Source organism: Podarcis liolepis (genome assembly GCF_965112155.1).
Source record: "Podarcis liolepis genome assembly, chromosome: 9".
Taxonomy (NCBI): domain Eukaryota; kingdom Metazoa; phylum Chordata; class Lepidosauria; order Squamata; family Lacertidae; genus Podarcis; species Podarcis liolepis.
The window spans coordinates 29,082,931-29,109,372 of NC_139564.1; the positions used below are offsets into that span (position 1 = coordinate 29,082,931).

The 26,442-nt window shown below is 44.7% G+C and overlaps 1 protein-coding gene across 1 annotated transcript in view; it reads right to left on the minus strand.

Moving 5' to 3' along the window:
* Positions 1-279: 279 nt before the first annotated feature.
* The window catches only part of TRPC3 (transient receptor potential cation channel subfamily C member 3), a 66,799-nt gene continuing 40,636 nt past the window's right edge, over positions 280-26,442 (minus strand). Inside the window, exons 5-12 of the mRNA XM_083460335.1 lie at positions 25,236-25,452; positions 17,438-17,671; positions 15,909-16,173; positions 14,675-14,870; positions 10,882-11,091; positions 9,245-9,328; positions 5,341-5,416; positions 280-1,476 (exon numbers count right to left, since the gene is read on the minus strand). Coding sequence (XP_083316461.1) covers positions 1,334-1,476; positions 5,341-5,416; positions 9,245-9,328; positions 10,882-11,091; positions 14,675-14,870; positions 15,909-16,173; positions 17,438-17,671; positions 25,236-25,452 — 1,425 coding nt within the window. The 3' untranslated portion in view covers positions 280-1,333. The remainder of the gene's footprint in view (positions 1,477-5,340; positions 5,417-9,244; positions 9,329-10,881; positions 11,092-14,674; positions 14,871-15,908; positions 16,174-17,437; positions 17,672-25,235; positions 25,453-26,442) is intronic.

The following is a 26,442-nucleotide window of genomic DNA, read 5'->3' on the forward strand; positions in this document are numbered from 1 at the left end:
GGTTCAAAGAATTTCAGGCAAAATGGTCGACCCTCACGCATGTTCACTTCATCAAATCTGGCTCTTTGAAAAAGGTTTGGACACCCTTGTACTAGAGGACCGCAGTTGCAGATTTGGCTGATTTTCTTTTGTTCCCATGTCCTGCATTAAACCAATTCCTCATCCCTGTAGTTCCAGGTCCTTTGCACCAATCCTCCATCCATCCATCCCCTTCCCCTCAATGTGCTTGAGCATTCCTACTCACTACTGACATAGTATTAAAAATAAAATGAGAGTCAATAAAGTATGAATATTTTATTTAACAAGTACGCATCAGAGGCATTATTTAGAACAAATGTAACAAAATATCAGCCCTGCATAGTATCTTAAATTTTAAAAAATCATCTTCACCACATGAAAATGTATATTTTGACAGTTCACATTAGTTAGAAGTAAAAAAAAAATACTTCCTATTCTGAAAGCAAATATGCAAACTTACATAGGTATAGGTAATTTTAACGGCACTATTACTATTATAGCCGCATTTTTATCTTCACTATTAAACATTCAGTTGTCCATGCCATGGCTTGTTTCTTAAGAAAGCTGATAAATCAAGGGGTGTGATCCAGTGAAAGTTAAGCACTTAAAAAGGTTAGTCCAAGTATCCATACTAGGAAGCAGCAGTGCAATCCTATACGTGTCCACTCCAAAATAAGCTCCAGTGAGTTCAGTGGAAGCATGTATAAGATTGCAATCTAAGGCCCACTAAACGTTGGGGACTTGCTTCCAAGGAAACATGCACAGGATTGTGCTGTGTTTGTTTTTTACATCAGTGTGAGAAGCGCATGCCACTGAAATCAATGGGAGTTCAACGTGCTTTAATTTTAACTGGATCATATGCAAAGTACTTTCAAGTAGTCTTTCACTGAGCTAGCTTTATTTTGGTTACTACATCTCCCATCAGCATGGTGGAGGACATATGCAGTACAATGCTAAACATGTTTACCTCCCTAGTAAACCGGTTTAGGATTGCAGCCCTAGTCTTCAGTGTTGTTTTTTCTTTGTTTGTTCAGTGCAAATGATATACATTTTATTGATAAAACTATTTGCAATGCAAGATTGTTTAGATACAATTGCACCTTATTAAATAAATGCAAAATATCCTTTATAATACACATTAAATAAACTGGGTTTTTTGCATGTAAATTCATAAAATCTTCTAAGACTGTATTTCAAATAAAGCTGTACATAAAGTTATTTAGTGCTAAAAATCTACAATACATTTTCAAGTATAAGTCACTCATAAATATTATTGCCAATACTTGTGCTCTGGTCAAAATCCAGGGATTTGAGATCATTCACATCTCGTTAAATTTGGGTTGAGTTTCTCACTGAGTTTATGGATGAGAATTGCCAACTCCTCTGTTGCTTGAGACTTGTCTTCAAGGAGTTCATAGCGAAGACTGGAAATATCTTGCTTAATTTCCTTAAGTTCACCTGTGTAATTAGTAAAAAGAAAGTTGTTGACACAGCTTACAAAGACCAAGCATTTGAAGTAGTACTGGATACTACCAGGCAGAGGGCCTTCTCAGTAGTGGCACCGACCCTGTGGAACGCCCTCCCACCAGATATCAAAGAGAAAAACAACTACCAGACTTTTAGAAGACATCTTAAGGCAGCCCTGTTTAGGGAAGCTTTTAATGTTTAACAGACCATTGTATTTTAATATTTTGTTGGAAGCCACCCAGAGTGGCTGGGGAAACCCTGCCAGATGGGCGGATTATAAATAATAAATTATTATAATATTATTATTACTTAGGTCCTGCTTGCAGGCTTACAATAGGCATCTGGTTGGCAACTGACAACAGGATGCTGGCATAGATATCCCACTGCCCTGATCCATCAGACTCTTCTTATATTCTTAGGTTTTAAACCTATGCTGATGAATTATATAAGGAGCTGCTTTACATAAGTAATTCCATTATGACTGAAGAAGTGTGCATGCACACAAAAGCTTATACCAGAACAAACTTAGTTGGTCTGTAAGGTGCTACTGGACAATTTTTTATTATTATCTATTTTTATTTCCATTATGACTGCAAGCTTTACTGAACTATTAAGTTAGATTACTGTATTTTTCGCTCTATAGGACGCAATTTTTCCCCTTCAAAAATGAAGGGGAAATGTGTGTGCATCCTATGGAGCGAAGACGCCATAGCCCCGCGACCCTCTCGCGGCTGGAGAGGTGACACGCGGCTATGGCAGGAGCCTCTTTAGCCGCATGCCACCTCTCCAGCCGGGAGAGTGCGTGTAGGGCTAAAGAAGCTCCGCTTACCCTCTCCCAGCTGGAGAGGTGACACGCGGCTATTGCAGCAGCCTCTTTAGCCGCGCACCACCTCTCCAGCCGGGAGAGTGCACGCGGGGCTAAAGAAGCCCCCCGCGACCCTCTCCCGGCTGGAGAGGTGATGCGCGGCTATGGCAGCAGCCTCTCCGCTGCGCGCCTTTCCGCTGCTCCCCAACCTGCTCTTTGGGGCTGGTGGTGGGCTTCCCCCCGCCAGCCCCAAAGAGCAGGTCGAAAGGAACCTGAAGCCTGGAGAGCGAGAGGGGTCGGTGTGCACCGACCCCTCTCGCTCTCCAGGCTTCCAAGGTAGCCGCCTGAAGGCGACTGAACGCACCTTAAACGGCACCTTGTTTTAGAGGGGGAAAACAAGAGGGGGGAAATTCTCCCCCTCTCTGCACAGTGCCTCCTGCCGCTTCACTGAAGGGGCACTGGGCAGAGAGGGGGAGAATTTTTTTTTCTTGTTCTCCCCCCTCTAAAACAATGTGCGTCCTATTGTCCGGTGTGTCCTAAGGTGCGAAAAATACGGTACTTAAAGCTTTTACTGTATTCTTCTTTGAACTGGTGTGGCTGATAACAAGCAATGATGTGTCCTCTACCTGTTTGATTGTTTAACTGCATTTTGAACACAAGACACAATCCAGCGAAAGTTAATCACTTTTACATTACTATTAATTTCAATGGTTGAAATTAATGCTTTACACACACACCCTGAAATGCTTGATGCTCCCATTTTGATCTAATGGAATTTATTGGTGCTTAGCTTTGGCGAGATCCACATGAAAAATGCATTATCAAATGGAGTACCTCTGCTATAATAATTTAGAATTCAAATTTCTGACTGGTAAATACACTGGGTTGCATCCAGACTTTGTCATGCTTAGCATACACCACCTATTGAAACCAACATCAGCTCTGAGAAGTATGACATTTGAGAAAAAGTTGAGGAATCTCAAGGTTGCGCAAAGGGAAGAATTAATACCAAAATTCAAAAGTGTCCATTCCAATCAGTCCTCAATATATATAACAGTAGACTAACAAGACATTAGAAACTGGATTGAAATAAATGTAACTGGGTCATTTTAAAGGACTGCAATTCACTTTTCTGTGTGTGTGGTCTTCATGTGATGTGTGGAAGAAATAAGCTTCAACAAAAATCTAAGTATGCTTTTATTCTCTTGACGGTCTAAGATGCAACTCTCATGCTTCTAAGCCAAAAATGACAAATAGCATTCATTGTATTTCCCATACTCTTACAAACACTTCATATTTTACAGCAGCAAAGCAACATCCTTGAGGTATTAAGGTCACATATTTTTTCTTAGCTAATTTTAGAAGAGAATTCAGCTCACGTGGATATGTTTTTAAAGGTCACTACCACTGCTATTTGGGGTTTTAAGTATTTTTAGCTGCTTTGTCTTAAACTACTTTATTTTGTCCAATTCAAAAATAAAGCCGTTCAGAGTTTACAGCTCTACAGAATTAGTTTATAGCATTCACATGCAAGTATTCATCTTCACATTTGTTGACAGAAGTTTAATTTAGCTCAAGAGATTTTACAGGGAAAACATGTGCATGTCCCCTACAATAAGCTGACAAATAAAAAGAACCCCTATGATTGCTTCCTCCATACAGATTTTCATGAGTTTGGACTGAGGCAGGTTCATGATTTTAAATATTTACCCTGGGAGCCAAAGAGGCAAGGATTTCTCTTTCGCATTCTCCAGATCTCTGGAGGGTAAGTTGGCTGCTGAAGGGTTTTTCTGCAGATCGAAACCTTCACTCAAAGTATTAATCCCCCATCACATTATCTTTCATAACTAAAGACTCTAACCTATTCCAGTTTGGAATAGGAGATGGCTATCGGCAAAGCCTTCTTAAGCTTCAGACAGATTACTTCACCTGTGCCATTTAAATAGCTTCTGAGCCTCTCTCCTATTAGGAGTGCACATTTATGAAAGGCAGAAAGGCAATTTTCAGTATGCCTGTATTAAGTTTTTAAATCAGCCAGTGGCCACATATGTACAAACGTGGATTTACAATCATATTTCAGGTTTCCTGAGGGGTTTTATATTTATATATGTCATCTGTGAGTCAATGCATTCTATTTCAAGTGCATTTTTTAGTCTCCAACCTGCCTTTTCCCCATAGTACACATTAAGAAATTACTTTTTGAAAGCATATTAACATCCTCCCTGTAAGAAAATGTGAGGGGAAAGTATTTTCAGTTCCACCAATGCAGGTTTCCTTCAAAGTCTCCCCTTCTCTGCTAGCTATTTACTTATTTATTTAAACCTTCAAGGCACCAATTAAATCAGATAAGGAAACTGTGGCACTCTAGGTGTTGTGGATCTTCAGTTCCCATCAGCTGCAGCCAGCCTGGCCGATGGTCAGGGTTAACAGGAGTTGGAATCCAACAACACTGAAAGGGCCACAGGTTCCCAATCCACGAATCTTTCCCCTATCCTGACATCATACACGAATTCAGTGCAACAGATGGCTAACATGACGCATATTTTGAAACGCCTGCTTTTAACTTGACAATTTTAATGTTTTACTTTATATTTTTGCAAACCACTTAGAGCTTTGTTTACCATCCAGTGGTATATAAAATTTGCCGAATGAATTTTAAAAAGCAAATAAATGACGCCTGCTTCAGCAGAGAGTTTATTTAAGTTTCTAGTGAACCAAGAATTAGCCTCACCTCAAAAAAATAAAAGGAAATATGTTTCTACAGTTGCTGTGTGACTTGCTCCCAATTTCTGCTAAAACATCTGGTAGTAACTACAGTTGTAGTTGTGGTATAGGTAGTGCTTTTTGTGTGTGTAATGGCAAAGGTGCCCAGTACTCATATCTTGGTAAAAGTGCTGTGGGCAGCAAAATAAGAGGTGATGATAGTCGATAAAAGGCACTAAGTGTACCAGTTACTGCACTATGATCTGACTCAGTAGTTACATTTTTGGGACAGTATTCAGAGTCTTCCTACTGTACAAGTATATTAAGAAGTCTGCAGTAGCTCTTACCCTCATTGACTTCATCATTTTCCTTGTCTACTTGTGCTTTCAGAACATAACGTTTTATAAGTCTCTTCATGATTTGCTATTGGAGAAAAACAACAACACCACAACTGTTTATCATTTCACGATGCTTTGAATGTCATAAAGGTAATAGTACAATCAATTCTTTCTCACACATACAACTCACAGAGCTACACAGACTGGAAGGGATCCCAACCCTACAAGACGCCACACAGAGCCATTTAATTCCCCTCCCCTGCCCCAACTAGACATGGATAGTACCAGATATAATACAGCACCACATGCCTGGCTGTTTCAGTAAATAGAAGGACCCTGAATATCTGTCATACACTTATTTCTCCCTGAAAATATGTAATAACAAACCTTGCAACCTTTGGGCTCCCTCTCAGGTCTGCAACCCCTGTTCACCACAAGGTGTCAGCAAAGGTTGCTCATTGAATCGCACCTTGTTAATCGTGAGGTGGGGCATTTTGTGCGGGAATGACTTCTTCAAGTCAAACCACTCCCTCAAACACAGTGCCCCTGTGGCAAGAGCCAAAGCGGCTGGACTGAGAAACAAGAGGAAGGTTATCACCATGAACAAGCATAGAGAAGAGGACAGTATACACTGACTGTGACAAAACAATTATGTTTTGGCACTGTGTCTGGGACTTTGCAAGACAAGGGTTATGTAACTGCAACTTGATTACTCTGGAAAAGCCGGGCAAGGTGGTTTTGTAGCGGCACTGGGTTTTTAAATTATTATTATTATCTACCTTATCCATTAGAGTTAATGGTTTGTAGTAAAAAGATAAGGTGTCGAGAACTAGGGCAGATGCAGGGCTCCTACTGATGAGTTGGTTTCAGCTTATAAATTGGTTATGTTTTAGGCGGCATTTTTTTGTTGTTTATTTATTACATATACTGTATAGGTCACCTTTCCTTCAAGGAGCTCAAGGTGAATGGGCATAGTTCTTCTCCCCCATTTTATCCTTACAAGTACCCTGTGAGGTAGGCGAGGCTGAGAGGCATTGGCTGGCCCAAAGTCACCTAGTGAGCTTCATGGCTGTGTGGGGATTGAATCTCTGGTCTCCCCAGTCTTAGTGCCACACTCTTAACCCCTATACCACACTGGCTCCCTATTTTTATCTTATTTAATACTGTATTTATTGTATGTGAGCCTTGTTCACTTTGGTAGAAAGTCAGCCTATGAATTCATTAAGACAGATGTTTTCAACCTTTTTTGAGTCCATGCCTCCCCTGACCAACTACATTATTTCTGTGGCACCCCTATGGGGCTCAGGAGCCAAGTTATGTCACCCCTGGCCTGCAAAGCTGGCAGCCCCTCACACCTTTTTGAACACTGTCCCTTGGGAAGTGTTCCCACAGATTCCTCTCCCCTCTCCTTGGGAGTCCTCTGGTCAGCTGCTGCTGCCACCTCTGATCTCAGAGCTGTGCCCCCTGCCCCAAAGTGAGGTACCTCCTCACACTGCCCCACAGGGGCCTGGGACTTGTCTGTCCATTCCCAACAGCAAGGGCTGGTGGACTGGCTGACAGGATGGGCTCCCTCGCCTGCTGGCATGCTTACTCCAAGGCCACTTCAGCTCCTGGCAACCAGCATCCCCTGGCCAGCCCCAGAGGCACCATTCGCCTAGCAGGCATGGCCAAACTTGGCCCTCCCATCATTCCTAGCTAACAGGACCAGTGGTCAGGGATGGTGGGAATTGTAGTCCCAAAACAGCTGGAAGGCCAAGTTTGGGGGTTTAGTAGCCAGCGCTGCTGCAACAAACAGCTTTGCAAGCCTTTGGGACGCAAGAGGGCATCAGAGGAGGGAGGGAAGAAAAGAGGGGCAGAGGCAAGTGTTGCCCGCAGCACCCCTGACCATCATTCAAGGCACCCCAGGGTGCCATGGCACTGGTTGAAAGCCACTGCATTAAGAGATCATAAGTGCCAAAAGAAGTTCCAAAAAAAGTACGTGCATACACCCCAAAAGGAGTTTAATCTCCCCAAAACAGCCCAACAAAGGCTGAGCTTGAGCCATAGAACACTGAGTGTTACTTATAAAATACTGAAAGGGAAAATGGAGGGGCAGAATGAACCACTCGAGTCTCTTACTGCTTGCAGAACTGAATTTTGGGGGAAGTCATTCGTGCCTATGTGGTTGGAACACTGGAAGCAGGAAGTAGAGCATTCATGTTATGGGATGAAGATAAACTGCCACGCCTTTCTTTCAGGTCTTACTTGTAGTGATGGCAAAGGGACAACTGACAAAGGCTTCAGCCAGAAGCAACATTATGGCAGCTTCATTGCTCTCATTGGCATGTACAATACAGAGTCAGGAGCCCGGGAAGTTGCCTTCTCAATAAATTAAATAATAAATAAGTCCCAGTATAGGGGCCAATGCAGCTAGGTCTGTACAGAGATCTTAATGGTGTTGTTGTTTCCACATGTTTCTGGCTTCATTTGTAACCCTTTTGTCCACTGGACAAATGCAAGTAAACAAAAATGTGCTCACATCACATGCCATTTCTGTGAGTGGGGAGAAATTATATTTTTTTCCCAGGATTGCTGTCAGGAATTGTAAACCTGGGCCAGCATTCATACTCCCCTCCCTTGTATGCAATCATAGCAGTCGCCGAAGAGCTGGTCTGCATTTCCAATTCAGAAAATAAAAATCCCATGTATTCTATGGCTCAAGGTCAGACTTATGTCAACAGGAGAGAGAAAGGGAGAGGGAGAGAGAGAAGGGCATGGGAAAAATCTTTCATATCACTGTATCTGAATAATATGCTTGTGTTTGTTTATGCAGATTGGTATTTAAATTATTCATGTTCCATCACTCTCCTGGATCCTTTCAATATGGTCTATCTTGCATTCTGACCTTTTGTTAGAACAGTGTTCTGTAAGCTTAGCATTCAACACAACTGGTGCTTTAAAATGATGTTGATGAATCTGTTCTTTCAGCGCTATAACTCGTTTTTCTTTGAACCCGCGGGCCCGGACTTTGAGAAAGACAGTCAAAAGCACATCCTATGCCTTAACCTTTTCAGCCTTCTGTGCCAGCTTTTGATCAGCCGAATCAAAGGTTTTACAACTGAAATTGTTCCATTCTCCATTTAATAATACAAATTCGGCTTGCAACATGATGTTGCAGCATACATAGTGTTTCTGTTTAGAATTCCAGTCAGATAAGCATGCCCCTTTTCCAGAACACACCATTCTATTCCTCACCCCCTGATTTTCCAGGGTCCACTACCACCAATAGTCAAGGGTTCAGCAGCTTCTGAGCATTATCTGTTCTCACTAAGTTAAAAAAAAAAAAATGTTTTCTTGCTACCCTTAGGGCTCCCCCCCCCAAAAAAAGCTGTTACACTGCTCCAAATGTTTATGTTCTCCCGAGCCTCCTAATACTTCCCTCTTGTATATGGGTGGTTGGTGTGTTGGCCACACTTGGAGAATCTGAAATTTTGATGGTTCTAAAGGTTTTTCATAATGCAGATATACAAAATGCACTTACTCGTGAATTAGGTCAATTAATTAAAATGAACCATTCAATTAATTAACTGAATATTCCTGAGTGAAATCACTGTGGGCTACAGTCCAGGGGTGTGCAGCTTATCAGCAATAAATTTGCTGGCACATTTCTCAGCATTTTCTCCCAGCAGTTTCTGCAACACAACCTCAGAACTCACCCAAGTTTTAATAAGTCATTTGGGGGTTTGGCATCAGAGCAGTGAAAATAGCGGCAAGCAGGAAAATGAGTCCTTCCTGCAAGCTCTGTGCTAAGCGATTAACAGATCTGTCACAAAATATTTGTTTGTGAATTGGCAGTCCAACTTCAGAGCTGCATGGAAACTTGTAATTTATTTAGATAATCATGGCTGCATGTACTGCCCAACTAACCACTCACCTGATAGCGTGTTGGCTGATTGAGAATGCTATTAAAGCTGTGTGATTCAAAAACCCTCGAGTTGGATTGAGAAAAGAGATTGAGCTAGGAAAGAATAAATCTAAAATCAGAATATTTTCCATGGAATTTGCAACTGTAATCTGGCATTGCTTTATTACTAACTGATTACAGAAATGTATATTTTTCAGCAAAAACATTCTGAAAGAAACAAGCTGATCTGTGATTCCACAAACTACTTGTGCATGTATTTATTCTCAACTTCAAGGATGTGCTCAGATAAGAATATGTATTTTACCTATTCTCTGAACTGGAATCAAGTATGGAAGACAAATTCAACATTCCACACACTTAAAGACTAGTTGCACTGGCTGCTAGCTCCCCAAGCGCTGAGATTGTGGCCAGGCTAAAGAAGATTCGAGAAGTAAAATATTATAATGTACTAATTTAAGATTAAAGGTAAAGGGACCCCTGACCATTAGGTCAAGTCGTGACCGACTCTGGGGTTGCGGCGCTCATCTCGCTTTATTGGCCTAGGGAGCCGGCGTACAGCTTCCGGGTCATGTGGCCAGCATGACTAAGCCGCTTCTGGCGAACCAGAGCAGCACACGGAAACACCGTTTACCTTCCCACCAGAGTGGTACCTATTTATCTACTTGCACTTTGATGTGCTTTTGAACTGCTAGGTGGGCAGGAGCTGGGACCGAGCAACGGGAGCTCACCCCGTCATGGGGATTCGAACTGCCGACCTCCTGGTTTAACCCACAGCGCCACCTATGTAATTTAAGATTAGCATCGTATTAAAATAAACAACAGTGCAAGGAATACTGACAAAACCGAAACCGAAGTTTCTGCCACTGCCCCTCTGCCAAAGCCTCGCATACCAGGGTCATGTGGCAGCAGGGACAGGGCGCTAGCAGGGGTGCCACCTGGCAGAATTTCACTGCCCAAGGCGGGCCAACTCTGATACACATGCATCCCTATAAACTATTCCAGAGACTGGGAATCTGGTTTTGCCAGAAATTAACCCTGGAAAGAAAAGGTATGTTGGAACTGAATGAGAGAGGATGCTTCCAATAGCCCCCCCCCCCAACACACTCGCAATAACAAGGTCTGATTCTGCTAACTCACCCAATAATGCCACAGGGATTGCATGACAAAAGGGGCTTGCTGGAAAGGGAAAAGGCTTTATTTGTTTGCAATGCCCCATATACATCTGTTTTCTTGTGGGGTACAATCAGTTTTCCATGATATAGCTTACAATTCAGCTCTCACCAGCCATCTCCCTCACATGGGGCATTTGTCTCTATGTGAGATTGCATGCAGACATACTTTGGTTATTTTTGTTATTCCATATTTTGGTTCTTTCCCTACTATGTAGAAGACTAGAGATGGGAACCTGTGGCCCTCTGGATGTTACTATACTCCAATGCCCATCAGCACAAGTCAGCATGGCTAATTGTCAAGGATGATGGGAGCTGTAGTCCAACAACATCTGGAGGGCCATCCATGGAAAAGACCCTACAATGTGATCAACAAGGCATACTTCATCTGTGCAAACCATTACTTAGAGTTCAAGAAATAGCAAAAGCTTAAAAAATAATGTTCCATGAAACAGAGTGAGTCTGATTTGCACTTACCCTGGATTTTGAGTTGCCTATTCCCAGTTCCATATCCTTCTGCAGTCTTTTCCGCCTGCACTTAAATAACTTAATGATCCTTATAAAGAAATAAACAAAAGACTTGGGACTTGGAACAAGACTGAATGGAGGCGGCAGGGTTTTCCCATCATCAAAGTATGATAACCAGAGCTTAGAGCGAGCAAATTTCCACTCCACATCACTGTCATCCTACAATGGGAACAAAGGAATGTCCATTTATTTATTTTTGAATAGTCTTACTCAACTGCACATTATTTTTACCCCATTTTTCTGTGCAGGGGCACACAAAGCGCCTTACTGGATAAAAACATGAATAACAAGCAAGCAATTTCAATTATAAAAAAGATGAGAAGAGGCAAGAAACAGAAACATCAGTGAATAACTAGTAGGAAGAACAAAAGACTACACTCCCTGCTCTGTCTCCTGGGTAAAACAAAGTTTACTGAGAAGCACGAGTGTGATCACACCACACTCTGATCTTCAGGATTACAGAGTCCTCCTCTTTCTTTACCAAAGTCCCTCAAGTCATACTTGGTCTCCAGTGACTTATATGAAGTATCCTGCAAGGAAGGGTATAGGATTTAGGCATATCCAGTAGTGCTCACACTTCAGGTGTTCTCTGGTAATGTTCAGTAAATGTTCCGGGGTGGGAGGAAGTTCTGCAGGATCTAGCACTGTAGCTCCACGTACACACCATCCTTGTTCTGAACACCCTCCACAAGTTGGAGGTCCATCTTCTGAAGTATGGAGTCTCCTGGTTATGTGCTGCTACTGCTGGCATTAAATATTCACTTTTGTTTTGTCAAAAGTTCACCTTTTCCCAATTCTCTCCGTCTCATCATAAACATCTTTACCCAGATGTACTGAATAAAATGAGACTTACTTCCTATGCTTAGGATTGCAACCTGTTTCCTCCCCCCCCCCCACTATATTCTATTACTCCAAAGTCCTTGAAGCTCGTCGTCTTCTTTTCAGTACTCTTGGGACAAAACAAGAGTATGGCTGATATCCAAAGAGTGACTTACGTACTTCCACGAATTTAGCCATGCCTAGTAGGATTTTTTTAAAACAACAACAACAACACAAGCCCCATGCCAGAACACAAATTTCTTGGGGAGATTCTTTCAGTCTGAAACTCTGTTGCTCTGAATAGAAACCCACAGTCATTCAAGAGCTGGATAATGCAATACAGAGAGCTATAATTCTAAGTAATAAAAATAAACCTATTAACAAGGCAGAGTTATTTGGACGTGTTCCCCACAGCTAAACTGAAGAAACGGTCTGAGGAGGTTCAACACTGTAAAATACCATTGTTTGCAACATATGCAGAGTCAGTGTTGTATCAATAAGAGCGATGGGCCAGGACAGTGGGGAATGGGGTTCAAAACCCCATTAAGCCACAAAGCTCACTGGATCATCACTGTCTCTCAGCCTAACCTGCTTCACAGAGTTGTGAGGATAAAATGCAGAGGAGGAGAAACATGTATAGGGCAATAAGTACCTTAGAAGAAGAGTGGGATAAAAATCTAATCAATAAAATTAAAAAGAAAGCAGTCAATTAGTCTGAAAACATACTGAACTTTCTTCGAATTTCCCAGGATGCATAACATTCTTAATTATTCGGGATACTAAAAAATAACACTACCGCGCTGGAAGATTCTCTTGAGAACCAAGATTAGTGGAGTTATTTGCCAAGCATGCCTACATCTTATTTACATGTAAAACATACTATTATCTATTTCAACTGCACTGTGTTTAGAACATAAACATCCAGGATGATATGATTAATTTTTTTAATGATGTGTTTTGCAGTCCTGCTGAATAAGGTGCTTTCTGGAATAAAAAATATGGCTATCAGTAATTGATTAAGTAATGCACATTAGCCCTCTTTGAAAACCTGACACCCTGCAGATGTTAAGTACAGCCTGGGCTGTTTTAGAATAAACACCTACGTATTTCTAATATGCACCTAGGATTAGAAGCAAGCTTTAAATATGGTAAGCAGAAAAAGATGCTTAGGTTACACACTGAATAATTAATATTTGGAAATGCAGTTTAGTCATCATAACACACTCCCAGAATGCATTTTCACCAACTCTCACCAGATATTAACCTTTTAAATAGGGGAGGGGGGGGACTGGCAAAAATTGTCTCACACCCCTTTTTGTTACCAAGACTGTCTGCTTATTAGAGATCCTTCTGTTCACAGAAATGCATGTTTTTATCCAGCCTAGTATACATGGATATATCTTCAAACTAAAATTGATACTTCCTAGATCTTAAGTAAGCTATCTACAAAAGCTTATGTTACAATAAATCAGGTTTTAAAGACCCTTTAGTATTTGTTTTCATATTAATGTAAGCAGCAGCACCACAGAGTCCTGTTGACACAGCAAAGATGACTGTGTTGATAGAATGTGACATAATTATTTATCAGAATCACAAAATTAATTATGTGAGGTGGAGGGGGGGTGTCTATGTTGTTACAGTAAATCTCCTATTTCCCGGGACTCGGGTCATAATAATTATGCAAATCAGGCACATTTGTATTTATTCAATTTTGGAAAACATGTTATGCTTACAGAGAATTTGAAAATCTAACCTTTGCTCTCACCCATCAGGGCTTCTCCTATGTTCTTATTAACACAGAGATGATGTATAATTATATTTTATGGTTTTAATTTTCACTTGTAAACTTCCCAAAGGATTTTTGTGTGATGGGGCAGTATCTAAACGCTGGAAATAAATATGTACAAAAATGGAGTGTGAAGTTACCTCACTATTAATTTTTATATGAGGGGCCTGCAGTCACAAGAGCAGCCAATCAGAATCATGCATCATGACACTGGCCTGTCTAGTCCAGCATCTTGTTCTCACAAAGACCAATTTGATGCCTAGGGGAAGCCTGCAAGCAAGACCCAAACACAAAACAACTCTCCTCCATTGAAGTATCCAGCAACTGGTATTCATAAGCAGGTAAAAAAGGTAAAGAACCCCAGGATGGTTACATCCAGTCAAAGGTGACTATGAGGTTACAGCGCTCATCTTGCCTTCTGGCCGAGGGAGCCAGCATTTGTCCACAGACAGCTTTCCGGGTCATGTGGACAGCATGACTAAACCACTTCTGGCACAATGGAACACCGTGATGGAAACCAGAGCCCACAGAAACACCCGTTTACCTTCCCGCCACAGCGATACCTATTTATCTACTTGCACTGGTGTGCTTTTGAACTGGTAGGTTGGCAGAAGCTGGGACAAAACAATGGGAGCTCACTCCATTGCGGGGATTTGAACTGCCGACCTTCTGCTCAGCAAGCCCTAGAGGCTCAGTGGCTTAGACCACTGAGTATGTATGTATGGATGGATGGATGGATGTATTCCTAAGCATACAGTTTCTGACTATCATGCCTAGTAGCCATTGATAGCTTTATCCTTATTTTTACAACACTTTATAGCTGGGGGGTGACAGTAGCTGAAGGGAGGAAGAGGAAATGGGAAGCTTTCCTTCCATGAACTTTCTTACCTTAACATACCTTAGGGTCTAAGCCAGGCATAGGCAACCTTCGGCCCTCCAGATGTTTTGGCCTACAACTCTCACAATCCCTAGCTAGCAGGACCAGTGGTCAGGATGATGGGAATTGTAGTCCAAAACATCTGGAGGGCCGAAGCTTGCCTATGCCTGGTCTAAGCAGTTATGGTAAGCTGAGAAACAGTATATACAGAACAAATCTTTGCAGGGTGGGTGGGCAAAATAAAGCAGAAAAGTACCCACCTCAATTTCTTGATAGGAGCTGTTGATCATGGCAATCAGCATGTTGAGTAAAACCACAACCATTGTTACGTTGTATATTCCATACAACACGTAGCCAATATTCTCAATGAATTTGTGGTCATATTTGAGGACAACTGACGTGACCTCCGATAAGCCAAAAATTGACCAAAATAAGGTCTTAAAGCTTTCTTCAACTCTGTATGAAAAAAGGGTACGTTAATGAATTCAAATATAAATACTTGTAAATTGTTTTGTTTAAAAGTAGATGATTCAAAGATCCTAGTGCAGACATTTAATCAAAACAAGATGCTCGCAACATAAACTGTTTTCAGATAACTTGATTCCCCTGTGGCTTTTTTGCATATTGCCAATTATGTTTGCGGCTGGTGAGCCGTATTAACAGAATTAAGTTTGACAGGGGAAAGTGGTGGTGTAGTGCCATTTTTTATATCCTTGTACACCAGGATGTTGCCTTACAACTTTGATTAGCTACTTGTTTAATAAAGTAAATGGCATCATCTCTAGAACTCCCTGCAAACTGTGCAAAAATTAAATGAAATATAGTGCAGAGGCATAGCTCAACTTGTCACAACAGACTTGCACTTTTTATATATAAAAGCACCAAATGTACATGTGTGTGCATGCACAGCTATTTCAATACAGCACAGTGTGATTCTTATAATAATTGCTCGCTTTTATGAAAAAGCATGATTATTATATGTCACTGTGTATTATAGCATGTGCAGTGGACACACATGTGCAATATTACACGCCCCAACTATAAATGCATTAGTCCATGAATGGTGTAGATTTGGAAAAAATTTTGCAGGAAAAAATCCAATTATTATATGAGTGACTGTATGGTATACCATTCTCAATCTGCTGTGCATTCATACAAATCTTCAATATCACATGCCCTGTAAGCTTCATTTTTAAAAAAAACAACAACATAAGAATGTTAAATAGTTTGTCTAACTACATAATGCACCTGGTTAAACTTATATAATAATTGCAACTCAAATACATTCAGTAACATTTACTCTCGGGATAGGCAATTATGGGCAGGAGGCGACAGAGGAGAAGCTAGAATCAGCTGAATCCATCCAAGTGAACTGAGTGACAAGTTATTGTGATGGACATGCATGTGTAAACTAACTTGTACTGTAAACTTCCAGCAGCCTCCATCACAAAGAGGATGCAAAACTTTTGTCCTTTTTTCATACGCATTACTTACGTCGTAAATGCTGCGTTTACTTTGGCTCCAAGGTAATAGGAGTACAATATGAACATCCCAATCATAAAGGCAAGGAATACCATAATAAAAAGGACCATAAACTTGAAAATGTCTTTTACGGTCCTTCCAAGGGAAATCTGCAATGGGCCAAAACTCTCATTTGCAGGCAGGATATAAGCTATCCGAGAGAAGCTAAGCACAACAGCTATTGCATAAAGACCTTCTGATATGATCTGTGGATCAGATGGAAGCCATTTATCTCGAGCTGAAAGAAAGAGACATAAACGAGAAACTGTTGCTTTATGTGTATTTTTTTTACTGCGTGTTAAAAAAATAAAATATCTGGCCGTTCTATATTCACATATCTTGATAAAGATACATATTTATAGCGCTGAATAGATATTTTTGAGTAATTTGAATTCACCACGACCTTGTAAGAGAAGTTGATTTGGAGGAAATAATTCATGACTTTGTGATGAAAAAGGCCAGAAAGCTTTAAAGTGATTTGATTTACTTATCAAATGTTTGTAGCCCTTCAAAACTTCAAAATAATAATATCTTTATTTGGATTTATTTATTTATTAAAAGTTGCAAAACAGACACCAAGCTTTGTAAGACTCTTTTTCAAGCTGGATGTTATGCTAAAACAAAAATAGGAAAAAAGGAGATAGTTGTTTGAGGGCATGATGGAAGAGATCCAACGGGGGGAGATCAAGGTATTAAATGTAATTGCAGAAGAAAAATCAAAACTTTTCTTTCATGATTTGTAAGGTCATATGCAAGGAGTAGCATCTTCAGGAGGAGGCTTGTTTTATAAGTTTGTACTGGGCTCAAAAAAGTAAAGGTAAAGGTAAAAGGTCAAGGACCCCTGGATGGTTAAGTCCAGTCAAAGGCGATTATGGGGTTGTGGTGCTCATCTCGCTTCAGGCCGAGGGAGCCGGCGTTTGTCCACAGACAGCTTTCCAGGTCATGTGGCCAGTATGACCAGACTGCTTCTGGAGCAATGAAACATTGTGTCAGAAGCCAGAGCACACGGAAACACCATTTACCTTCCAACTGCAGCAGTGCCTATTTATTGTGCTTTTGAACTGCTAGGTTGGCAGGAGCTGGGACAGAGCAACAGGAGCTCACTCCATCATGGGGATTCAAACCACCAACCATCTGATTGGCAAGCCCAAGAGGCTCAGTGGTTTAGAGACCACAGCACCACCTGCGTCCCAAGTATGCTTGGGTGGTTATATGAGGTTACAGGTGCAACTCACCCAGTGGGGCAGAGCTGCAACAAGAGCATCCTGGCAGCAGAATTGCTATTACTTACTGGGAAGGTCAATGTGGGGGCTGTGGGGCTGCGCCAGTAGAGCCAATCTACCCTGTCCCAGTAAATAATAGCAATGCGACTGCCAGGATGCTTTTGTTGCAGCTGTGCCCCACTGAGTGAGCATCTCCTGTGATAATCCTCATGCTATTTCTTTAAAAGGATGCTAGCCATTTTAATATACTAGAGACACGAAAACATTTCTTTGACTTGCCATAAGTAAAATATTCTATGTTTGGTGGAAGTGTGACTTCAGAGAGGTCAGGCTCTTGAATGAAGTTGTCCACATACTGCTGTGCTTTTGTCGCCTGCAGAAAGGCCAGCAGCCTTGCTGTGAAAGCAGCAATGAAAATAGACAACATCCCAAAATCCAGAACGTTCCACAGCTGCAAAATATATTCCCGGGGTCCTTCTGTCCAGAGCTCCTTGCACTCGGACCACATCATGCCTAAAAACCAGAAAAGCAATAAAAACACAGTGAAGACTGCAGACTGCTACACACTGACTTGGGAGCAAGCCGCTGCTCTGCGAGACTAACTTCTGAACAGAAATACATAGAATTGTACAAGTGAAAATGGTTTAGGTCTTTCTTAGCTGCTTTACACAAGGCATGTCATACTTGAAAGCCACTTCCATGCAGAAAACTGCAAGGATCTCACCTGTCACACCAGATTTATGTACAGGGTCATAGGCCTATTCTGCAATATTACTGGTGTAACAGACCTCGTGAAATGTTAGCACAAAGTAGTATACAAGCCAGTGGCGTAGCGTGGGTTGTCAGCACCCGGGGCAAGGCAAGTAATTTGCGCCCCCTAACCCGTGGATTTGCGCCCCCTAACCCTAACCCCCAGATGTTGCGCCCGGTGCGGCCGGGCCCCCCTGCACCCCCCACACTACGCCACTGATACAAGCAAGACATATAAATCTGCATAGCTAACCCAAACTCACACTCAGATTATCTGAGCTCTTATCTTGATTACCAGACTTAGGTTAGTCCTGCAGGAAAGTGAGGTAGGTAATCTTCAGCAGCTGCTTGGCGGAAGTATTCCAGCCTCCCTCCTAAGCACTACCTGTAAAAGTAACACTTCACTGGTGTTATGTAGTGTAGTTTCACCCTGGGCCAACAGGGGGATACTGTATATAGTTTTCACTCAGGTCTGTAGATAGTTTTCACTCAGGTCCGCGGCAGTTATTTTAGGCGGGAACTCTGGGCTGTTGTGGTTACAATGTTGACAGCCGGCTGCCTATAAAAACAGGCCGGCTGAGCTGTTCGCAGTTCAGTTCTATTCCAGCTTACCATAATAAAGAGCTACTTGAAGAAATCGCTGTGCCGGCTGCTATGTCAACCCACGACTTAACACTGGCGACGAAGGTGGGATTGATGGACATCAGAGCACAGCCAGATGCGGCCAGCCTCTGAACTGAGCTGAATCACTGAGCTGAATCACAGAGCGAAATCACTGAGCGAAATCACTGGGCAGAACCCATTCAGAGCTGACTGTTCTGGCTAGAGCACTGTGTTCCATCCATCGCCCTTCACGCCGGCATCGGAATCATGGCTTCACTTGTGCCTCTACCGCCGTTTGCGCCAACCTCTGAATCATGGGACTCCTACCTCGCTCGGTTCGACTGCTACCTCCAAGCCAACGAGCTGACAGCAGTACCAAAGGATCGGAAGCGGGGCCTATTCCTCAGCCTCTGTGGGCCTGAGGTGTTTGAGACGGCCCGAGCGTTGGTTGCGCCTGAAGCAGTCCAGGCAACACCATGGGACACGATCCAAGAGAAGCTCCGCAACCACTACGCACCAAAGCCGTCCAAGATTGCTGCCCGCCATGCGTTCTACCACCGGAACCAGGCAGAGGGGGAGTCAATCAACAACTACACCACCGCCCTGCGACAGGCTGCAATGCACTGTGAGTTCCGAGACTTAGACGATGCCCTGATGGATCGAATCGTCTGCGGGGTCCGGGACATCCATCTGCAACGGCGCCTCCTAGCCAAGCCAGACCTCACGCTACAGAAAGCCATTGAGGAGGCTGTGGCCTCAGAAGCTGCTGAACGCTCCGCCCAGGAGATCCGCAAGTCCAGCAGCCCGCGTCTTGCTAGGGAGCCAGTTCCGGTGCATCATGAAGAGGCCAGCAGTGAGGAGGCATCCTCCAGTGAAGACGATGACGTGCACCAGACAAAGCGGGAGCGCAGGAAGTTCCAACAGAAGTCCAAGGGCCAACCGGAATGTGCTGGCTGCGGAGGCAACCATTCCCGTGCCAAGTGTCGATTCAGAGACGCCATCTGTAGGAAGTGTTCCAGAAGGGGCCACATCGCTAAGGTCTGCCGATCGGCTCCGTCTGACACCCCCCCTTCATCGACTCGCAAGTCCAAGTCTTCACTCCAGTCTGCCAAGGAAAGTTGTTTCGCTCTCACCAACTGCCGCTGCCCGTCTGGAACCACGATTGGCCAAACCAACTCGCCTACGCGACGCAAGCTGAACGTCACGGTGCTCATTGAAGGAGCTCCATGTGACATGGAAATCGACACCGGGTCTGCCCTGTCCATCGTGTCATGGAGCACCATCAAAAGACTGGTACCCAGAGTGTCCAAAAGGCAACTCGACTCTCACCACGTACACCTGAGAGACTACCAGGGAAACGACATTCCCGTGGTAGGCGTTGGCCGGTTCCGGATCGCCTTCAAGGATTTTTCGGGCCTGCTCCGGTTGGTGGTGGTCGAAGGTCAGCGGCCAAGCCTCCTAGGGCTAGACTGGTTTGATGCCCTCGGCCTGGAAGTCACCGGCATCAACTGCATCTCTAACACAGAGACTGAGGGTCTGGTCAAAGACTTTGCCGAGGTTTTTGACGGCACCTTGGGTCAATATACAGGTACGCCCATCTCCTTTAGCCTTGATCCACAAGTCGCCCCCATCAAGCTAAAGCCACGCCGGGTTCCCTTTGCTCTCAAGGCTAAGGTGGACGAACAACTGGACAAACTGATCGCCCAAGGAGTTTTGGAGCCGGTTGACCACGCAAAGTGGGAAACCCCCATCGTCACGCCTGTCAAGCCAGATGGGTCGGTGAGAATCTGCGCTGACTACAAGTGCACGATCAACAAGGCACTTCAGCAGCACGCTTATCCGGTTCCTGTTGTCCAACACCTGCTGCATTCCCTGGGTGAGGGTAAGGTCTTCGCTAAGCTGGACCTTGCCCAAGCCTATCAACAACTGCCAGTCGATGATACCACTGCTGAAGCCCAGACGATCGTCACCCACCGGGGGGCATTCCGTTGCCGCCGGTTGCAGTTCGGGGTGAGTGTGGCTCCTGGCATCTTCCAAAGCCTTATGGAGCATCTCCTGCAAGGGCTTCCGGGCGTGGTACCATATTTTGATGACGTCTTGGTGTCTGCAGACTCACACCAGCAGCTGTTCGAGCGCCTCCGTGCCGTGCTGACCAGGTTCCAGGAGGCCGGGCTCAAGGTAAAGAGGGAGAAGTGCCAGATCGCCGTTCCACAGGTAGAGTTCCTGGGCTATCTTATCGATGCCTCCGGTCTTCATCCAACCACATCCAAGATCCGCGCTATCCAGCAGGCCCCCACCCCAAAGAACAAAACGGAGTTGCAGGCATTCCTGGGGCTGCTGAACTTTTATAACATGTTCCTGCCCCACAAAGCCACAGTGGCTGAGCCTCTTCACCGACTCCTTAGCACTAAGACGCCTTGGGCCTGGGGTCATCGGGAGACGGCGGCCTTCAACGCGGTCAAGGCTCTCCTTTCTTCAGACAGTGTGCTGGTACAGTACAGTGAATCCAGGCCGCTGGTCCTTGCCTGCGACGCCTCACCTTTTGGCATCGGTGCTGTCCTTAATCACCGTTTTCCAGATGGAAGAGAAGCACCGCTCGCCTACTTTTCCAGGACACTATCTCCGACGGAACGGAATTACAGCCAGCTCGACAAGGAGGCATTGGCACTTGTGGCTGGAGTGAAGAGGTTCCATGAATACCTCTATGGCAGGACTTTTGACCTCATCACTGACCACAAGCCACTCCTGGGCCTCCTCGCCGGTGATCGTCCAACTCCACCGGTCCTCTCACCACGCATGCTGCGATGGACTGTTTTCCTGGCTGCCTACCACTACCGGCTCATCCATCGCCCGGGGAAATCGATGGGCCATGCCGACGCCCTCAGCCGTTGCCCTCTTCCAGCATTTGTGGAAGACCCGGCTCCAGCTTCATCGCTCCTTCTGATTGAGGATCTTCCGGCAGCGCCTGTATCGGCTGCCACTGTGGCCTCCGCATCTGCCCAGGATCGCACCATCAGCCGGGTGCTCAACTGGGTGTGGAGGGGGTGGCCACAAGGGCCTTTTGCATCGGAGTTCCAGCCCTTCGCAACCAGACAACATGAACTCTCAGCTCATCGCGGCTGCCTGCTGTGGGGAGACCGCGTCGTGATTCCCCAGGGACTCCGTCAGCGCGTCCTGGAGGCTCTGCACGTTGGCCACCCGGGAATTGTCAAAATGAAGGCGTTGGCTCGGTGTTACGTCTGGTGGCCTAATATGGACGATGCCATCACTGCCTGGGTGTCCGCCTGTCAAGCGTGCCAGGAGTCGAGGCCTGCACCACCGGCAGCTAAGGGACACACCTGGGAGACGCCAAAGACACCCTGGTCGAGGGTGCACATCGATCTAGCTGGCCCCTTTCACGGCCGGACCTTTATGGTAGTGGAGGACGCCTATTCCAAATGGCTGGAGGTCGCCCTGATGCCCTCCACCACTACCGAAGCTGTCATCCGGGTGCTGCGAGGCCTGTTTGCAACGCATGGGTGTCCTGATGTCCTTGTCTCTGACAACGGACCGCAGTTCACGTCAGGCACGTTTGAGCGGTATCTTTTGGGACTGGGCATCCGCCATGCCCTAACGGCACCCTTTCATCCATCCAGCAACGGGCAAGCGGAAAGAATGGTGCGCTCGACAAAAGAGGCACTGGCGCGCCTGGACCGGGGAGACTGGCATGAGCGGGTCGCCGAATACTTGTTCGTGCAACACATCACCCCTCATGCGGCCACAGGGAGGAGTCCTGCTGAACTACTTATGGGCCGCCGCCTCAGGTCACTGCTCGACCGGCTACACCCAGACTTTGCCGTGGCTGAACCCCCAGGCTGTGCCAACGCATCACGGTCATTTGTCCCAGGAAACCAGGTCTTTGCCCGGAACTATGTGGGGGACATCCCTTGGGTGCCAGCCACAGTAGTGGGAGTCACTGGACCTCGCTCGTACCAGGTGGCACTCGAAGACGGACGCTTGTGGCGACGGCACATAGACCAGCTTAGGCGCAGGGTTGGGGACTTGGACACTACCGAGGTGCCCCCAACTGCGCTTGCGGCTCCAGAAGAGACACGTACAGATGGCGAGGCCCCACCTACACCTCCCTCGCAAACTGCCAGCGTGGAGCCGAACCAAGCCGTTTCAGAACAGACTCAGACCACTCCACTTGCGGAGGCTCCACCCACAGCAGCGGATCCAGGGGAGTTGGTTCCAACGCCACCTAGGGTCGCACCACAGCCTCAGCGAGAACTGTGTGGCCCTCTGGACTTGGCTACCAGTCCCCGGAGGTCTGGCAGAGTTTCCAAGCGCCCAACTTATTTAAAGGACTATGTTGTTGGACAGGTATCACTGTTGGTCTAAGTATGGGAAATGTAACCGATATGCTTTTGTGCTTAATTGAACCATTACGCGTAGTGCTGTATATAAGGAAACCATTACGATTGTAACTAACGCCTTATCTCGGTGGGGAGGGGTGTTATGTAGTGTAGTTTCACCCTGGGCCAACAGGGGGATACTGTATATAGTTTTCACTCAGGTCTGTAGATAGTTTTCACTCAGGTCCGCGGCAGTTATTTTAGGCGGGAACTCTGGGCTGTTGTGGTTACAATGTTGACAGCCGGCTGCCTATAAAAACAGGCCGGCTGAGCTGTTCGCAGTTCAGTTCTATTCCAGCTTACCATAATAAAGAGCTACTTGAAGAAATCGCTGTGCCGGCTGCTATGTCAACCCACGACTTAACAACTATTCTCACCTGCAGAAGAGAAACTGCTGCTCAGCACTGATGGATTTATTCCATTCATTCATCTAGCCTGGGAGCAGCCGGGTCACCTTAAGGTGACAGGGAGAAAAGGAAAGAGAAAGTATATGTGGGATGGTGGGTGTGGGTGTGTATGCACACTCATATGTCTAATGGAAGATTCAGGTGCTCTGAAATTTTCTGGCATTCTATTGTGCTAAGGGAACAGTGTTAACTTGTGGGTGAACATATCAGACGGCACAGCGATTCTTCAAACAGCTCTTGTTTATTCACAGGCCAGAACAGAACTGAACTGAAGGGTTCAGCCAGCCTGCTTATGTAGAGCACCACTAGAACACAACAGTAACCAGTTTCTGTTACTATCCAATCACTGAACGTCACTTTCAATCCCTTATTTGCATATGTGGACCTGAGTGAAAACTATCTACAGTATCCCCCTGCTGGCCCAGGGTGAGAACTTCAGTACATAACAAACAGACCTCCACAATTTTACATAGGATGTTCATTTTATATGAACTTGAAGAGGATGTTAATGAAGTTGAAAAGACATACAGGTACAGGGTAGTATTCGAATAAGACATATGCATAATAAGACAACTGGCGCAACATACAATAGACTCGTTGAAGTCAACACATTTGTCTAACACCAGTTTATTTTAACGGCTGTACTCTGAATTTGACTTGGTACAGCCCACACAGTGGCGTAGCGTGGGGGGTGCAGGGGGGGGCGCCCGCACCGGGCGCAACATCTGGGGGGGCGCGCTCGCACTCGCAGCTCTCTGCCCCTACCTGGCTTACTCACTCTCTCTCACTGCAGTGCTGGCTGTGTGAATCTGATCCGAGCCGCCGGGTCGCCGCCCACTGTGGAGGGGGGGGTGCCAGGCGTGCGGTGCAGTGCGGAGAGAGAGCGAGGGACTATCGGGTTAGCGGGCGCAAATTACTTGCCTTGCCCCGGGTGCTGACAACCCACGCTACGCCACTGAGCCCACAACTTTTAAATTATTTTTAGTCCTCTACAATAAGGTCTCCAAGAGAGCAAAATAAAAATGCCAGAGTTATTTTAAGGCTCTAGGGATCAGTGATCAAGGCTATTGACACTCCCAGGCTATGGGGAAATGCAGTGCAATCTCCAGAGTTTATTTAACTAAACTCTGAGATTTTCAGTTCAGTCTAAATTAAGAAACACAGCCATTATAGATTTGGCTAGCTGATCTATCTGCCTATCATGTTGCTTCTCTTATCTCTTTAAGTTGTAGTGAGATTTATTTATTTACTGAAGCAAGAAAGACTTCTTCCCAGATCCCTTGGGTATTCAACACATATCCTGTAATTTGCATTGAACATCTAAGGTCACTGGGAAGAAGTCTGATTTTTGCGACAAAACCTTACACCAGCTCTTTGTTTCAAAAAATATACGTTTTACAAGTAGCACTCTCTAAACCAGAGCTTTCCAAACTGTGTGTCACGACGACACGTTAGTGTGTCAGCTGCAGCGTGTAGGTGTGTCATGTGAATGCTCCCAGTGCTCCTCCCAGGGTTACAAAGGGGTTTGTTTAACCTCCAGGTTGCTAGTAAAACTGAATTACTGTGCCGCGAAATGCTGCGTGTCTAAAAGTGTGTCACCACCATGAAAAGTCTGGAAAGCCCTACTCTAAAGCATTACTACAATAGACCCTCGGGTTACTCTCGAGCAATGTAAACTTCGGGTTGCAAAAGTGGCAAACCCGGAAGTATTTTTCCGGGTTTTGCTGTTCACGTATGCACATAAGCGCTCTGTGCCCCTGGATACAGATTTTTCAGGGTGTGCACTGACCCCTGGAACGAATTAACGAATTAAATCCACTGTACAGGAGCAGCATACAATAGCTATGACAGAAAGCAGTTTTATCGAAAAATGCCACAGAAACTAATCAGGTTGACACTGAGATAGAGAGGCTATATACATACCAAGCACCCATACCATGATCAGCATCTCTGTCCAACTGAACTGAGTGGTCTTAACCCTAAAAATCTGTTTAGGGTAATCAGTAACTGTCACGTTGGGTAATACTGTGACCCCTTCAAATCTGTCTGAAGCGTTGAACACCAGCAGACCCAAAAAAATAATGAAGGAGGCTGCATGTGCCACAAACTTCATAAATGGACTTCTGAGAACTTTTCCAAGCTGAGAAAGCAAAGGAGAATATATTTGTTTTTAAGCAATGTATGCTTTCACTTTCAACAAACATGGCATGTGCCAAAAATGCATATTTAATGCTAAATTTCAATTTAGGGATACTTCTTAGCATGCAGTTTAACTATTGTAAAGCCATACTTAAGAATCCTTCGCCTAAATGACTGTTGTATATTTTTATGCTTTTGTAAACCATTTTGGAATCACATTTTGATGAAAAGTAGAACCAAATTGTTGGCAGTCCTATGCAAAAGTTGAAAAGGTTTTGATTGATACATTTTAATTGGCCTAAAGCAACCGCACACACTGTTGCAATCTCTGAGGGGCTTCTAGGGGTTCCCTCACTGCGAGGGAAGTGAGGTCACAGGGAACCAAGCAGAGGGCCTTCTTGGTAGTGGCGCCCGCCCTGTGGAATACCCTCCCATTAGATGTCAAGGAAATACACAACTATCTGACTTTTAGAAGACATCTGAAGGCAGCCCTGTTTAGGGAAGTTTTTAATGTCTGATGTTTTATTGTGTTTTTAATATTCTGTTGGGAGCCGCCCAGAGTGGCTGGGAAAACCTAGCCAGATGGCTGGGGTATAAATAATAAATTATTATTATTATCTCAAGTAAGCAGCATTAACAGGAGGCCTAGGAGGCCACCAGTATGTTGGGTAACACTGATCCTTATGGTGTGTGTGTGTGTGTGTGTGTGTTTTTCTTTTCATAAACTTATATTTTACATTTCTTCCATCATTGAGCCCGAGGGGGTATTCATGAAGTTCTCAGGCTCTTGCGTTGACCAGACCTCGTTAGCTTCAGCAAGATGATGGCCTTGTGTGCCTACAGATCATACTTGAGATAGCTTTTCTTCATAAGAGAGAAGAAGATACAGGACCTCTTCCCTAGGTCACCCAAGCAGAGCAGCCACAACTTATTTTATTTAGTTTAGAAACTTGTTATAAATTACTAATCTTTAGCATTATTTTATTTGCAT